General features: G+C 47.6%; 2 protein-coding genes across 2 annotated transcripts in view; one reads left to right on the forward strand and one right to left on the reverse strand.

Moving 5' to 3' along the window:
- The window catches only part of LOC126284775 (uncharacterized), a 652,584-nt gene that overhangs the window by 572,691 nt on the left and 61,739 nt on the right, over positions 1-18,154 (reverse strand). The window lies entirely within an intron of this gene.
- The window catches only part of LOC126284774 (uncharacterized), a 227,625-nt gene that overhangs the window by 189,262 nt on the left and 20,209 nt on the right, over positions 1-18,154 (forward strand). Inside the window, exons 5-6 of the mRNA XM_049983935.1 lie at positions 3,754-3,972; positions 11,319-11,487. Coding sequence (XP_049839892.1) covers positions 3,754-3,972; positions 11,319-11,487 — 388 coding nt within the window. The remainder of the gene's footprint in view (positions 1-3,753; positions 3,973-11,318; positions 11,488-18,154) is intronic.

Consider the following 18,154-nt stretch of genomic DNA (forward strand, 5'->3'; position numbering starts at 1 on the left):
AAGACCAAAAGGAAGGAAAGACGACAAGAACGACAGAAAGCCAAGAAACATTACAAGGAACAAATGAGGGAAATAAAACCACAGAAACACTCAAGGAACAGGCAGAAAAGATTAAAACAAGAAAGCAGATTACCATGGCTGGTTGACCACGAGAATAAAAAGAAGCCAGCCACTCCAACACATTAAAACCTCCCCCCTAAAAGCACAAGGGTGGAGGCACAGAGGGACAAAGGACATGCGCGAAAACTTAGATCAAATGATAAAACCCGCCCTCGCGTATAAAACTGAATCAGCCCATGAGGCGCTGTCAAAAAAATTAGCGGCTTCGAGTCCGGTAACCGAAGATTTCGTCGCAGGGCAGTCAAGGTAGGACAGTGCACCAGAATATGGGCCACTGTCAACCGGGCGCCACACCGACACTGAGGTGGGTCTTCACGGCGCAGACAGCCGTGGGTGCCCCAAGCGTGGCAAAGGCGGAGCCGGCAGAGAACCACACACTCCCTGCGAGAGGCCCGCATGGCGGACTTCCACACATTCGTAGTCTCATTAATGACACGCAGTTTATTGGGCTTACTGAGGTAACGCTATTCCGTTTCGCAAAGCCGAAAAACATGGCGGCGAAACAACGAACGCAGCTCAGTTTCAGAGATGCCCATCTCCAGAAGCGGTTTCCGGGTAGCCTGTCAGCAAGTTCGTTGCCTGGGATTTCAACGTGTCTCAAGGCCCACACAAACACCACTGAATGACTGGACCGCTCCAGGGCATGGACTGACTCGTGGATGGTGAATACCAAAGGATGGCGAGGGTAGCACTTGTCGACAGCTTGGAGGCTGCTAAAGGAGTCAGAACAGAAAAAACGACTCCCCAGGGCATGAACGGATGTGCTCAAGAGCAGGGGATATAGCCACCAACTCTGCAGTGAGAACACTGCAGCCTCAGGCAAGAAACGCTGTTCAATATGGCCCCTGTGAACGTAGGCGAAGCCAACAAGGCATCAGCCATCGAGCCGTCGGTGTGAACCACTTCAGAGCCCCGGAATCGGGAGGAAGTGAGAGCGAAGAGCCGCGGGGTAACTGAGTCCTTAGGGTCATGCAAAAGAACCAGACAAAGCTGTGGCCTAAGTGTGCATCATGGAGGCGTTCGTGAATGGACTTAGAGTATAGGTGGTAAAGGCACGGACTCCAGTTCGGATAGAAGCGATCGGAAGCGAACAACAATTGTAAGCCACGACCTGAGCCGCCGATGCGGGAAAGAACCGCCTTGGGTGGGAAAAGGAGACGGTAATTCGGATGCGCAGGAGAGCTACGAACGTGTGCAACGTAACTGGCGACTAGTTGTGCACACCTAACCTTCAATGGAGAGACTCCTGCCTCCGGCAGGACCCTGGTCACCGGACTCGTCCTAAAAGCTCCCGTCGCTAGTCTAACGCCACAGTGGTGTACTGGGTCGCGTAAGCGCAACGCTGAGGACGTTGCCAAACCATAAACCGGACTCCCATAGTCAAGGCGGGATTGAACAAGGGCTCTATAGAGCTGCTGCAGCAGCGTAGAGCGATCTGCACCACAGTTGGTGTTGTTCAGGCAACGGAGAGCATTGAGGTGCTGCCAGCACTTCCGCTTACGCTGACGAAAGTCAGGAAGCCAAGTCAATTGGGCGTCGAAAACCAGTCCTAAGAGTCGATATGTCTCCACTATATTGAGAAGACCGGCATTAAGGTAAAGTTCTGGTTCCGGATGAACGGAACGTTGCCAAAAGAAGTGCATAACAAACGACCTTGCAGCTGAAAACTGAAAGCCGTCGGCTAGAGCCCATGACTGCGCCTTGTGGACGGCTCCCTCTAGGCACCGCTCAGCAACACCAGTACTGGAGCAGTAGCACGAAACGCAGAAGTTGTCTGTATACAGAGAATGTGAGACGGACGGCCCTAAAGCTGCTGCTAGGCCGTTAATGGCCACTAAAAATAGAGATACACTCAATACAGAGCTCTGAGGGACTCCATACTCCTGGATATGGGGGGAACTATAGGAGGCACCAACCTAGACACGGGAAGTACGGAGCGACAGGAAATTGTGGATAAAAATCTGAGACCCCACTCGAATAATGTGGCAAAGATATGACGACAATTCATGTCGTAAGCTTTTCGTAAATCAAAAAAGAGGGCAACAGGGTGTCGGCGTTTGGAAAAGGCTGTTCGGATGACAGACTCGAGGGACACATGATTATCAGTGGTAGAGCGACCCTGGCGGAAACCGCCCTGGAATGGAGCGAGTAAGCCACATGACTCACAGACCCAACCCAACCGCCGTCACACCATACGTTCTAGCCGCTTACAAAGAACGTTGGGAAGGTTGATGGGCCGATAGCTGTCTACGTCAAGAGGGTCATTACCGGGTTTGAGCACTGGTATGATATTGCACTCCCGCAATTTCGATGGAAAGACGCCATCGCGCCAGATCCGGTTGAAGATGACGAGGAGATGACGCTTGTAGTCAGACGAGAGATGTTTAAGCATCTGATTGTGGATCCGATCTGGACCAGGAGCTGTGCAAGGGCACTGAGGGGCTCAAACTCGGTAAATGGGGCGTTATAGGGTTCACTGTGGCGTGTAGCGAACGAGAGGAGTTTCCCTTCCATCCGCCGTTTGAGAGTGCGGAAGGCTGGGGGGTAATTCTCCGACGCAGAGGCTCGAGCGTTGTGCTCAGGAAAGTGCTCGGCAATTGCGTTTGTATCGGTATTTAACACGCCATTTATGTTAACGCCAGGGTCACCTGTTGGGGTCTGGTACCCAAAAACACGTCAGATTTTAATGCAGACTTGGGAAGGTGACGTATGGCACCCAATGGTCGAGACATATCTCTCCCAAAACTGTTTCTGTCTTTTATAAGCCGGCGAACGCGGGCCCGGAGCAGTTTAAAAGTTATTAGTTGTTCTAGGGCAGCGTGCCGTTTATGTCGCTGTAGAGCTCGCCGATACTCCTTAATTGCCTCAGCGACTTTCGGCGACCAGCAAGGGACTGTCTTTCGCCGGGGACAACCTAAAGAGCGAGGAATCGCGTTTTCCGCCGCAGAAACGATCGTTGTAGTGACCTGCTCAACCACAACATCGATGGCAGCATGTGGGGGGAGGGGGGGAGATTCAACGGTGACAGCAGAGTTGAAGGCTTTCCAGTCTACGTTGCTTAAAGCCCATCTGGGCACGCGTCCGTGGGCATGGGGCCATGGGAGTGAAACTACGATGGGAAAGTGGTCACTACCACGCAGGTCGTCATGAGCTCTCCAATGGAGAGACGGGAGAAGGCCAGGACTGCAGACGGAGAGATCATTGGCCGAGTATGTGCCATGTGCCACACTGAAATGTGTGGTGGCACCTGTATTTAAGAGGCAGAGGTCGAGTTGGGACAGTAAATTTTCGACATCTCTACCTCGGCCAGTTAGCACGGCACCCACAGGGGGTTATTGGCGCTAAAATCTCCCAAAAGTAGGAAAGGTTTAGGGAGTTGATCAATCAATGCAGCTAATACTCTCATGGGGGCTGCACCATCTGGGAGATATACATTGCATACAATTATTTTCTGCGAAGTTATTCTGACAGCCACAGCTTAGAGGGGTTTGAGGGGGCACAGTCTCACTACAGACTGAGTTCAGGACATAGACACAAACTCCACCTGACACTCGATTATAGTCGCTATGGTGTGAGCGCGCGTGCGTGTGCGTGCTACTACTACTACTGAGGGACACGCCCCCTGTCCGGCAGGCGGCGATGGCCAGCTCGAGCGCGCACCGGCTGGAGGACATCGCGTCGTCGCTGGCGCAGCTGCGCTACGACTTCAACCGGACTCTGGCCTCCGCCAGCACGGAGCTGCACGACGCCAGCGACCAGGCGTCCTCCGGACCTGGCGTGCCAGACCCCAGCGACTACGTCGAGAAGGTCGTCGTCGCCATGGAGAAGCAAGTCAGCAACCTCGCCAACAAGGCAAGTCAGCGCTCTGCTGCCGAGTTTTTATTTTATCCATTACCAATGAAACCGGCAAAGCTTCGCAACTGCTAAATATGTACGGATCTACGTCCTAATCTAATTGTCCCCCCCCCCCCCTCCCGCCGGTCTTTCTGTCCTCCTCCACCGCCACCACCTCCTCTCTTACCAACACCCACCCTATCTGCCGCTCTCCTTCCATCTGCTGCTCCCACCCCCTCCTCTCCATGTGCATGTCCATTTCTTCCCTTTCCCCCTCTGTACATCTCCTCCTCAGCCCCTCCCCCCTCTGATCTTATTCATTGTTACTGCAAACGAAACTTTGATTGGGAACTGAAGTCACTTAAAATTAATGGATAAATTGGTTGGGATCACTTACATAATGGGGTATGCGAAAGAGCTGCATATAGGAGGATAGTAGCTACAATGACAGAATTTTGCATAGTTTTAATCTGCGAACGGGTAGGATTAGCTACGAAGTTTCCGACGATTCACACTGCATAGTAGTAGTCTAATCATAAACCGAAAAGCCACAAATACAACATTCCTGTTTTCAGTTCACAAATCGACTGCGAGGAAGAAGACAAAACAGCAAACTGCTGTGTATATAATTTTTGTTTAAAATTATATGTAACGAGAAACAAAATGGCTCTGAGCACTATGGGACTCAACTGCTGAGGTCATCAGTCCCCTAGACTTAGGACTACGTGCACGTAACTAACCGCTGGCCGGAGTGGCCCAGCGGTTCTAGGCGCTAAAGTCTGGAACCGCGCGACCGCTACGGTCGCAGGTTCGAATCCTGCCTTGGGCATGGTTGTGTGTGATGTCCTTAGGTAACTTCGGTTTAAGTAGTAGAAGAATGCTGAAGATAAGATGGGTAGATCACATAAGTAATGAGGAGGTATTGAATAGAATTGGGGAGGAGATTGTGGCACAACTTGACTAGAAGAAGGGATCGGTTGGTAGGACACGTTCTGAGGCATCAAGGGATCACCAATTTAGTACTGGAGGGCAGCGTGAAGGGTAAAAGGGTAAAAGACCAAGAGATGAATACACTAAGCAGATTCAGAAGGATGTAGGCTGCAGTAGGTACTAGGAGATGAAGAAGCTTGCACAGGATAGAGTGGCATGGAGAGCTGCATCAAACAAGTCTCAGGACTGAAGACAACACCAAGTAGTTCAGAGTTCTAGGGGATTGATGACCTCAGAAGTTAAGTCCCATAGTGCGCAGAGCCTTTTGAACCCAACTAACCTAAGGACATCACACACATCCATGCCCGAGGCAGAATTCGAACCTGCGACCGTAGCAGCAGCAACGCGGTTCCGAACTGAAGCGCCTAGAACCGCTCGTCCACAGCGGCCGCATAATGTACGGAAGGACAGTGCACCAGCGAAGGTGTCACTTGTACTCAGGTGATTCGTGTAAAAAGGGTGCCAACGTGATTACTGGCGCACTACGGGACTTAACAGACTGTGAATGCGGAATGGTAGTTGGAGCTAGACGCATGAGGCATTCCATTTCGGAAATCATTAGAGTGTCCAATATTGCGAGATCCAATATTGCGAGATACAGACACTACTTTTCACACGACAACTCAGTGGCCGACGGCGTCAACTCAACGACCGAGAGCAGCAGTGTTTGCATACAGTTGTCAGCAACACTGCATGATGGCAGCAGTCGACCGACGAGAGCGCCTCTGCTAGTAGCACGACATCGCCTGCTGCCCGTCTACTGGGCTCGAGAGCATATCGCTTGCACCCTAGACGTTTGGAAAATCGCAGCCTGGTCTGATGAGCCCCGATTTCAGTTGGCAAGAGCTGATGGTACGGATCGAGTGTAGCACAGACCTCACGAAGGCATGGACCAAGTTGTCAACAAGGCACTGTGCAAGCTGGTGGTGGTTCCATAACTGTGTCTGCTGTGCTTACATGGAATGGACTGTGTCCTCTGGTCCAACTGAACCGATCATTGACTCAAAATAGTTATGTTCGGCTACTTGGAGACCATTTTCTACCTTACATGGAGTTCATGTTCCCAAACAACGATGGAATTTTTACAGACAACAATGTGCCAAGTCACCGGGTCACAACTGGACGCGATTGGTTTGAAGAACATTCTTGACCATTAGAGCGAATGATTTAGCCATCCAGGTCGCCCGACATGAATCCCACGAACATATAATGGACATAATCAAGAGGTCAGCCAGTGGACAAAATCCTGCTCCGTCAACACTTTCGCAATTATGGACGCCTGTACGGGCAGCATGACTCAGTACTTCTGCAGGGGACTTGCGACGACTTGTTGAGTCCACGCCATGTCCAGTTGCTGCACCAGGCGGGGCAAAAAGAGGTGCGACACGATATCAGGAGGATCCCCTGACTTGTCACCCCAGTGTATTATGGCAGAAACGACATGTCGGATGGTTTCGATGCTTTGCTGTCGCAGTTGAAACTATCTGCACAGCATTTCTTTCTCGCAGTTGATTTTAAATAAAACCAACACTCTGTTCTTTAAAGAAATATATAGCCTATGCCCGTCTGAATGTTTATTAGCGTACAGAGAAAAATTTGAAGAAAATCGGTCAAGAACTTTTAGAGGGTTTCGTTACCAACGTCTTGCTTTTATATATTAGTATAGACGACGCTTTTCGGCTCAGTTAGTGAAGAAATACGGAGACTATCCAGTTACCTGCATTATTTCGGCAGAGTGTGTTTCTATCTTTCACCTAATCTTCAGGAGGGTTAATACGCTTACGATGGGTATTACTGTCGCTGTAGCAACTGCGTTTTGAATGTTGCAACCGAGAAATAACCTGCATACAGAGCGTAAAAAGTCCCTTCCGTCCATCCTCGGAGTTTCTGTAGTGGGGCACGAAATCGCAAAAGCGTCCGCGGCCACAACGCATGCACTCCAACCCGTCCCCAAACGCGCCGCGCTATCACCCCGAAGCGTCGTGGCTGCTGCACGCTCCGAAACGACCTGGTAACATCCCACAGAACGTGTTCTTTACCGCGATTTGCGATCGCAAATCTGCATCTGGAGAGCAAATCACACAGTCTACGAAAATGAACGCGTGTAAAATAGGTGCCTTAACACTGTTCGGAATCGACGAAGAAGAGCGGAAAATCGCGAATATCTGTTGTGGTAATTCGTCCTTTAGCGCTAAATAAATACTGCTGCTCCTTGATTGAGTCTATGAAGATATACATTTGTTCCCGTGCTAGCTATGTTGCCCTCTTACAGCATGAACTTTACTGAACGGCGAGTTAAACAGCCAGTAATGTAGTCTGCAGTATTGCAGTTCATCGGCCCATGTTCGCTGGCACATTCACAAAAACGAAAAAACTCTCCCGTGAACCAATAGCATTTTTATTTATAGTATTAAATACATAAGAACGCCCCAGAATCTTTTAGAAAACTCAAGGTGTAAAAAAATATAGATTAGCCAACTGCGAACCTGTTCCTTTCCCTTTGCAATTCACGATTCTCCAATCTAGGCTACAGTTTTAACACTGTAGTAGTCTAAGTTGTGTTTATATAATTTGTACGAATATCTGAAGGCTGTAACTATAGACGTCATTATTTAATATTTAATTGTAACGCTTCGTACCAAAAACGACGCCCTTTTGATAAATCATCAATGAGTCCTAGTATTGAAACTGCATAGTTTCACAGAACACAAGTTATAATACAAAAAGCACCAATTAAGAGAAACCTTTACTACACTTATGTAGTTTACAGTATTCATACCAAACAAATCGCTCCAAAAAGATGCGTTTCCGAGATCCTCAACGCGCCGATGCTTGGAAACAGGTTCTACTCGTAACACGTACTTTCAATACCAAAGCCACCAAATACAGAGTTCAACTATATGGCTTAATCCAATATGGCGTCTACTATGTTCTGCTTGCAACGTAAAACCGATGTTGTATCTCACTAGTCACATTCCTCTTCACGAGGCAAAAATATGACTTGACAGTCTTCCTTTCAAGCTTTGCACTGTTGTGAAACTTGCAATCCGCCGATGCTGAGACGTCATTAAACTAGCAGTTCCTCGTCCATGAATGCATTCCACGTCCTGTGAGAGGATGCCTTTATAGCGATTTGCGGAGCGCGAGGCAAATAACGCGACGTAGTGAGCCGCAAAATTAATCGAAACGTTTATTGGCAGACCCGATTAATTATCTGCACTGCTAAGCTTGCTAAGTCAATTCAAATAACGGTCGCCAGCTTCGCTTTGACCCGTGAGGCATGGTTAAATTTCCCACTACTCCAATATCTATCAATAGCTGAAAGCTCGGTGGCTACCCTAATACTCATACGAGATTATACCACTGGACTGGAAAATACTATCTGATCTAAAGTATCCTGAAAAACGTATGTAAAGTGGAATCGACCGTTAGCTGTCACGAGAGGCGGACCACCCAGTATAAAAGGAAGTGCGGAGTATTTTGCTGTCAGTGGAGAATCAGTAGCACCAGAATGGTTCTATCAGGGAAACTCCGTGACTTATAACGTGGGCTAGTCGTTGGACGTCACCTTAGTAACAGATCCATCAGGGACATTTCAACTCTTACAATTCCGCCCAAGTCGATTGTTGGTGATGTCATTGTCAAGTGGAAACCCGAAGGCTAGACAGATCTCTTGTACTGACGAACAGAGGACGTCTGGAACTGCCGACGATGCCGCAAAAAATGCACAAAATCGGCGGAAGGAATCACGCCTGAGTTTCAAAGTGTGCAGCAGTCAGCTAGCAGTTACTGTGCACACACACACACACACACACACACACACACACACACACACACACACACACAGACAGAGAGAGAGAGAGAGAGAGAGAGAGAGAGAGAGAGAGAGAGAGAGAGAGAGAGAGAGAGAGAGAGAGAGAGAGTGGGGTAAAATCGACAAGCAGCTCCTTAAATATCACACATTACTGTAGTCAAAGATTGACTGATTGATTAATTGAGAGGGATTACGGGACCAAATGGCGAGTTCATCAGCCCCGCGATTCCAAAGTGAATTACAGAAGAAAGAGCGTCTGCTAAAAGTGGACGCATCCAGTCAGGAGAGTCAAATAATAAGATAATGATCATTAAACACACACAGTAAAGACATAAATGGGGAGACCAAATATAAAAACTGGAAAAAAGGGGCCGGTCATGGGGTCACAGACTGAGAAGACTAAAAGAAGTCCCAACCGCCCCCAACCTTCCACTGCTCCAAGACTAAGGCAGAACCTTGTATTTGAAAAGAAAAACCACCTTCATGGAGGAAACTGAGGACCAGTTCAACCATCCGGGGATCGTCTGCTAATATTAAATTTAAGAAATCGGGAAGCACGAAGGGCCGAAAGAAGGGGACATTCCGCCAATATGTAACAAATCGTCAGTCTGGCTCCACAGTGGGTCGTTACGTAGGGGGGAAACAATGGGTGAGCCGGGTATGATTAATGCTCAAACGGCATAAAACAGTGGCCTCCTTCCGAGAAGAGCGGAAAGAAGAGCGCCAAACTGCAGTAGACTTCTTGATTGTGCGGAGTTTATTACTATGAGCAGTAGCGCTCCAGGTGGAATTCCACTTTCGGGCAGAGAGAGATTTGACGTACATATGAATATCCGCAGCTGGAATCGTGAAAGGAAATGGGGAGGGAGGAGGGAGGGGTAAGTATCTGCTTCTCTAAACAAACGATCAGCCAGTTCATTCCCTGGGATGCCCGCATGACTTGGGACCCAGAGATAGACGACTGAACAGGCGGCACGCTCAAGGGCGGGGAGGAGGTCATGGATAGCAGAGACTAAAGGGTGACGAAAGTAGCATCGCTTGATAGCCCGTAGGCAGCTCATGGAAAAGCGTCAAAGCTAACCGACGCTTGACGGAGTGTAAAAGGCGACGTCACTGGACTGTGGTCGACGGTAAACAAGGGATATGGTGTGATGAATCACGCAATCCGAAAGAAGGTTCGGTTTGGCGAATGCATGGAGAACCTCACCGCCATTATGGGCAACACCAACAGCGAAGTGTGGAGGAGGTAGTGTAACTGTATTAAGGTTTTTCTTGCAATTAGTTTCTGCTCACCTTTTCGCATTTAAGAAAGTGATGAAAAGGCTGAACACGTTTTGCAGCATTGTGTACTGCATAAAATATGGGAATAGTCAGAAGACGACGATTGTATCATCATGACAACGCATCTTGTCGTAAAGCACCATTTGTGAGGCAGCGGTTTGTAGACAATAAAATTCTGGAAATGGACTGGCCTGCTACGGGTCCCAACCTGAACAGAATATAACATTTCTTATGAGTTAGAACGTGGGCTTCGCTTCAGACCCTTGCTTCCAACATCAATATCTTCTATGGTTTCGGCTCTTGAGGAAGAATGGATTGTCATTTCTCCACAGACTTCATCGAAAGTGTTTCCAGTTGAGTTCAAGCAGTCATAAAGGCAAAGAGTTGACATAATAAGTGTACGGATACTTCTGATTAGATGTGTATGTGCGGCGGTAACGTTCGTGCGTTATAGCAAAGGGCGTGCTTTTGGGTAGTATTATTCTTCATCGTTTGATGCTGTCTGACAAGGAATTGGCCACTGATTGGGAACAGCGTTGTCTATCAATCTGCTGTTGCTATCCACAGTCGTTTGCAATGACCCCATGGTCAATAGTTTAGCTCATCCTTGGTCCCATGCGTTTGGAACTCACGATGTTGTCGCGACCAAATGCGCTGGTAATCTTGAGTCTTGCCCAGCCTGCTCTCGACAGTTGCGCCGACAGCCAGTACAAAGAATGACATATTGAAGTATAACATTCGCTGAAGAGGCAGTTTCGCCCTTCTTCCGTGCTAGCAGCAAAATGACTCAATTACCGAGATGATGATTGGTTTGTGGGGGCGCTCAACTGCGCGGTCATCATCGCCCATACGCAGTCCAATTTCATTACGCAGGCTAATATAGCCACAATCACAAATGACGATGAAATGATGAGGGCAACACAAACACCAGTTCCCATGCAGAGAAAATCCTCAACCCGGCCGGGAATCGAACCCGGGACCCCATGATCCAGAGGCAGCAATGCTGGCCCCTAAACTACGAGCTGCGGACCTCAATTACTGAATCTCTATAGTGTGCGCTATCGAGTGAACAGCTTATATTAATCTCCGCGCCCAGAGACGAAAAATAAATGATTTCTACTCCCCTCGTTCTGTTGAAGTTTTAACAGACAGTTGTGAACAGATATTTATTTTAAATGATCGAATTCCAGCTGCCCATGAAGAATGCTGTAGTATCTCTTGTTGTGTTTCCTCGTTGCTCAGATGACTGGAAGTGAGTGAGGTGTGGGCGTGTCCGCAGGTGACCAACATGTACAACGAGCTGTGGCGGCGCACGCAGGTGCTGGAGACGCTGACCAAAGACTCCATGTCGCTGTCCAACGCGACGCGGCGCGAGTTGCAGGATGGACTGCGGTCCCTCAGCCGTCGGGGGGCCTTCCACGCCGACCGCGAGAAGCAGGACACCGTAGGTGAGTGCACTCGTTGCCGGTCGCTTTGGAAACAGATCGGCGATGTCTAAGCCCAGATGTGTGCATAATATTACCCAGAAGTCTGCGGAACTTTGGAGTTTTGTACGTGAAAGGTTGTAAGCATAGGCATAAGCATGTCGATGTGGTTGTGGTTAGAGCAAGGGGGGGGGGGGGGGGGGGAGGGGGAGGAGGTACTTCTCACTACATGGAAAAGGTTGGCTTCCGCGTTAGAGTCCTGGTCCAGCTCACGGTTTCAACTTGTCACGTGTGACCAACTTATCACATACTTTGACCACAAATTTCTTTCTCACGTTTCTTTCGTATCAGATCTTTTGACATACACTCAGTGGTAAGTATCCCAAAACTCACGTGGAATGGTTATATTCACGTAAGTGTGTACCTACAGAGATGTCTATGGTCGTGAGGTTCCCTCTGCTGCGAGAAAATTCAAAATTTTGTTGTGCATTTCTTCCATCACATTTCGTTGCACTGTAAGCGACCTAAGTGCAGCAACTATCACTAGTCAATGAAAACTTTTTCCTTACAGATAAGACATAAAATCCATACGACACATGTCTGCTGAGGCGCATAGTGGCCAAGGTAACGTGCCACTAGAGGCAAGGTCTTTCTTATTTGCACAAATCCAGCAAAGAAGCCTGACGAGTCTCGAAAATGTCAGTACAGTTCAGAGTATCTCTCTGCCTCAGCTGACTTGCTATCTCTGCCTCTGCTGACTTGCAAGACTGATGTGTCAAGACACAAATGAATTACTGATAATGGCTGCGAGAGGGAATTGATGGAAATTAATAGGGTAAGACGAAAATTTGTGCCGGACCAGGATTCGACCCCGTGTCTCCTGGCCTGTGGGTTCGAATCCCGGACCTGCACAAATTTTAAACTTTCTCTATTGATTTAAAACAATGCCCACTAGCAGTCAAAGTAAGTAATTCATTTGTGTCTTAATTAGTAGTGGCTGGTGAGTCATTCTTATGTGTTAAACAAGGTTAACGTTATACACTTCTGGAAATGGAAAAAAGAACACATTCACACCGGTGTGTCAGACCCACCATACTTGCTCCGGACACTGCGAGAGGGCTGTACAAGCAATGATCACACGCACGGCAAAGCGCACACACCAGGAACCGCGGTGTTGGCCGTCGAATGGCGCTAGCTGCGCAGCATTTGTGCACCGCCGCCGTCAGTGTCAGCCAGTTTGCCGTGGCATACGGAGCTCCATCGCAGTCTTTAACACTGGTAGCATGCCACGACAGCGTGGACGTGGACCGTATGTGCAGTTGACGGACTTTGAGCGAGGGCGTATAGTGGGCATGCGGGAGGCCGGGTGGACGTACCGCCGAATTGCTCAACACGTGGGGCGTGAGGTCTCCACAGTACATCGATGTTGTCGCCAGGGGTCGGCGGAAGGTGCACGTGCCCGTCGACCTGGGACCGGACCGCAGTGACGCACGGATGCACGCCAAGACCGGAGGATCCTACGCAGTGCCGTAGGGGACCGCACCGCCACTTCCCAGCAAATTAGGGACACTGTTGCTCCTGGGGTATCGGCGAGGACCATTCGCAACCGTCTCCATGAAGCTGGGCTACGGTCCCGCACACCGTTAGGCCGTCTTCCGCTCACGCCCCAACATCGTGCAGCCCGCCTCCAGTGGTGTCGCGACAGGCGTGAATGGAGGGACGAATGGAGACGTGTCGTCTTCAGCGATGAGAGTCGCTTCTGCCTTGGTGCCAATGATGGTCGTATGCGTGTTCGGCGCCGTGCAGGTGAGCGCCACAATCAGGACTGCATACGACCGAGGCACACAGGGCCAACACCCGGCATTATGGTGTGGGGAGCGATCTCCTACACTGGCCGTACACCTCTGGTGATCGTCGAGGGGACACTGAATAGTGCAGGGTACATCCAAACCGTCATCGAACCCATCGTTCTACCATTCCTAGACCGGCAAGGGAACTTGCTGTTCCAACAGGACAATGCACGTCCGCATGTATCCCGTGCTACCCAACGTTCTCTAGAAGGTGTAAGTCGACTACCCTGGCCAGCAAGATCTCCGGATCTGTCCCCCATTGAGCATGTTTGGGACTGGATGAAGCGTCGTCTCACGCGGTCTGCACGTCCAGCACGAACGCTGGTCCAACTGAGGCGCCAGGTGGAAATGGCATGGCAAGCCGTTCCACAGGACTACATCCAGCATCTCTACGATCGTCTCCATGGGAGAATAGCAGCCTGCATTGCTGCGAAAGGATATACACTGTAGTAGTGCCGACATTGTGCATGCTCTGTTGCCTGTGTCTATGTGCCTGTGGTTCTGTCAGTGTGATCATGTGATGTATCTGACCCCCAGGAATGTGTCAATAAAGTTTCCCCTTCGTGGGACAATGAATTCACGGTGTTCTTATTTCAATTTCCAGGAGTGTATATTGTGGTTGAAGAACCAATACCGCGGACAGCCATAGCACATTGTCATTGGTTGTAAAGTATCTCGAGTCGAAGCTGCAGTTGATGGAAGACGTTTTTTTCGCTCAGAAAGAAAATCCTTGCTTACTTGAAAGTAGCGCATCAACGTGGAGATTTGTTTCTGAAAGTGAGTGACAGCTGCCAGCCACAGCACGAATCGCCGTTCCTCTTCTGCCTTTCGTGTATCCTTCTGGAGTTGCAACTTCGCTGTAGCCAACAGTATAGCCAACGCACAGCCTCATGGAGCAACCAAGCTCCAATTGCGCATTGTTTCATTCTTTTGCAGTTACATGAAATTTAAACTTTTTTTTACTTTGTTACGCAGTATTATTTCAGCTTCATTTTCATGGCAATAACTGAAATTTAACCGTTCCCGCGGAAACAGCGTATGCGCTAATTCCGTTATGGTAATTTACTGATACCTCTAAAATCAGAATAGCCAGTTACGGGGTATAGTTTCTTGAACGACGACATACTGCGTACACCCGAATACAGACATTATTTGGACGGTGTTCAGGGATATATTCAGAGTATTTTAGTATCAGGGACCCGTCGTCTCCAATGGCTCGTCACAGAGTAACATACTGAAGTGACAACAGTCATGGGATACCTCCCTAATATCGTGTCGGTCCTCCTCTTGTCCGCCGTAGTGAAGCAGCTTGACATGATATGGACTGATGAAGTCTTTGGAAGCCTCTTGCAGAAATACTGGGTCATACTGCTTCTATAGCCTTTAATATTAGCGAAAGTGTTGCCGTTGCAGGATTATGGGTACGAACTGACATCTCGATTACGTCCCAAGTGCTGTGATCTGGGTTGCCAAATCATTCGCTCGAATTGTCCAGAATGTTCTGCAAACCAAACACGAACAACTGTGGCCCAGTCCATAAAACTCCATTGTTGTTTGGGAACATGAAGTCCACGAATGGCTGCAAATGTCCTCCAAGTAGCCGAACATTACCATTTACAGTCAAAGATCGGTTCAGTTGGACCAGAGGACACAGCCCATTCCATGTAAACACCGCCCATACGATTATGGACTGACCAACAACTTCCAAACTGTTTAGGTGATAGCTTGGGTCCAAGGCTTCGTTGCGTGTACGCCACACACTAACCTTACCGTCAACTCTTACCAAATGCAATAGGGTGTTATCCACCCACGCCACAGTTTTCCAGTCGTCTAAAGTCCAACCGATATGGTCACAATCACAGGACAGGCGCAGCAAGCGTTGTCGTGCTGTTAGCAAAGGCACTCGAATCGGTAGTCTGCTGCCATTGCCCATTAACGCCACGTTCCGCAGCACTGCCGTAACGGATACGTTCGTCGTACGTCCCACATTGATTTCTGTGGTTACTTCAGGCAGTGCTGCTTTCTTAGCCCTGACAATTCTACGCAAACGAAGCTGCTCTCGGTCGTTATGTGAAAGCCGCCGCCCACTGCGTTGTCCATGGTGATAGGTAATGCCTGAAATTTGTTATTCTCGGTACACTTTCGAGTATGTGGAGCTCGAAATACTGAATTCCGTAACATTTCCGAAATGGACTGTCCCACGCTTCTAGCCCCAGCTGCTATTCCGCGTTCAAAGTCTGTGCTGTCATAATAGCGTCGGAAACCTTTTTTACATTAATCGTGTGAGTAGAAATGACAGCTCCGCCAATGCACTGCGTTTTATACCTTGTTTAAGCGACACTAAGGCCATCTGTATTTGTGTATATCGCTATCCCATGACTTCTGTCACCTCAGTGTGTAACTAACACTACGGGGAAAAAATCCAATACGAGCAGTACTGAATGCAAGCTTGAGGGCGAAGTCTGAGTTCTCAAACAATACACAGAATACATCCTGTCGATATTTCTACTGTTGTGTAGATATGTTCGGTGCAATACAGATACAAAGTTAAATGGCGGCAAGAAATTTATCGAAATGAAAGTACTCCTTAACGAACCACCAGGGCCCACGGGTGTCTCACATCCAAATACTTAAATATCCCTCACAACTTCCGAAACTTTTTTGAATGATTTCGTGATGCTTTCAGCGGTCATTCTCTTTATTTCACGTACGGTTGTACAATTTCGGCCTTCGACCATTCTGAACTATCTAAAACGAAAGCATTATACTGGATACATTGGTGACACTTGTGATGCTGACATAGGAACAAATTATATCTGTAGGCAGACTAGGCACATTGTAACTTACTCGATGGATGATTCTTTACCAGTGTATTATGCCATGTACGTCCTTGCTCCTATGACTGCATGTAATGGTCATAAAATAAATCAGATAGTTTTATCTCTATTTTAGGAGCAGTTTCTTGCAAATCGCGTATACAACAGCTCCGCCAATGCACTGCAATATACGCTCTATGTTTTATCGAACTTAACACTAAGAAGATTCTATTTATTTTTCTGAAACTCTTCAATTAACCTACGTATTGTTCTGAATTATATTTCATTATTGTTCGTCGCTGGTGTAAATATAACTATGTAATTTCTTTCAAATGGTTCAAATGGCTCTGAGCACTATGGGACTTAACAGCTGCAGTCATCAGTCCCCTATAACTTAGAACTACTTGAACCTAACCTAAGGACATCAGAAACATCCATGCCCGAAGCAGGAGCGGTTCCAGACTGAAGCGCCTAGAACCGCTCGGTCACAACGGGTTCTGTCGCTCTACCCCATCATCCCATAGTATATCGCACATGAAGTGCTATTCGTCCAACTCTACATACATACAAACATGCATGCATGCATGCATGCATAATCCTTTACCACCATATCCTACTTACATACAACTAACACTGTACACTGTTAACAAAGGCTGAAGAGACGAAAGAGTATTTAATCGTATAAACTCCGCCCGAACAGCCCATGAAGGCCCGACAGTACTGACCACCCGCCGTGTCATCCATACTGTGAATTAATGAAAACGTTTTCTTTATAAACACGACGTGTACCTCATATGACAAACATTTTAAGTGGTTTACAGTGAGAATGTTAATGGGCCACTGGAGGCAAGAATTCCAAATTTTTGGGCGCTCAGCAAAGAATCCTGATGATCATAGAAATAATCGTTGGAGTTCAGATTCGTCCCCTTCTACATGCACGTGATAAAAATCATCTCTTTAAGGGGAGCCGGAACGATCCATGTCCTCCATGTTAATTTTAGCACATAGAAGGAACATTTTTTCTAAAACCATTAAACATATTGCTCTGAAATTTGGACTACATGTTCAGTGAATATTTCTCTACGAAGTTATAATGCCATGTTAAGGAATATTTGTTTTACAATTTTTTTAAACAGATGCTTATTTTTTCTATAGAATTTTGCACTTTTTCTTCTATAACTCTTGAATTATCCATTTTTTTTACAATTTGTTATCAAAATGAAGGAAAAGTAGTAAACAATACTGTGTATAAATTTCATTGATATACTGTTAGCAGGTTTTGAGAAAATGTTCCTCAAAGATGAAAATTTTAGAGTTACGGGAAATGGCTTCCAAAGTTTTTTAAGTTAGATAGGGCGCAAGTAGCTTCATTCAATCTCTTAACAGAAAGAGAATAACTTCGTGGCGACATATACTGGAGGATTGTGTACAGAAAAAAACAGTTGCTAACATCAGCGCAAATATTTACTGTCGAGGCAGCCTGGTCACCAATTTCTGTAATGCGAGTTTGTTGGTGCCACCTGGAAGGTCCTAAATAACAACGGCTTCAATCGTTGAAATAATTCAACTTTACGTACGAAATTAGTATGCAATTTAAAAAAAGTTATGAGTATTTTGGTACCTGATAAATACAACAGCACTCAATTTCCAGATATGAGAGAATAGATATTGCCTGTCCATAACGCAGTGTTCATCACACCAACGAGAAATTACTGTCTCGTGTTCAGCACAGAGGCTACCAGGTTATGCCTCTTTCCAACGTTTCTCCAGATACTTCTGAGAGATAAAAGCAGGCACAGCTCAAGCCACCCGATGTCTGCGATCTCCTTCACCACAGGTTTATGCGTTTGACGACCGGCTTGCTTTGCAACTACGAAAACTTCCTTCAATTTCCTCGAGAGACGACTGCCAAACACACACGTTAGCACTGTGAAAACAGCGCCCTACGAACGAAAAAAAATGAGACGCAAATGTAAAATAAAATGAGCAGGGAACTTTTCTTGCGACAGACCTGACCTAAACAGA

This window comes from Schistocerca gregaria, chromosome 8 (genome assembly GCF_023897955.1).
Source record: "Schistocerca gregaria isolate iqSchGreg1 chromosome 8, iqSchGreg1.2, whole genome shotgun sequence".
Lineage (NCBI taxonomy): Eukaryota > Metazoa > Arthropoda > Insecta > Orthoptera > Acrididae > Schistocerca > Schistocerca gregaria.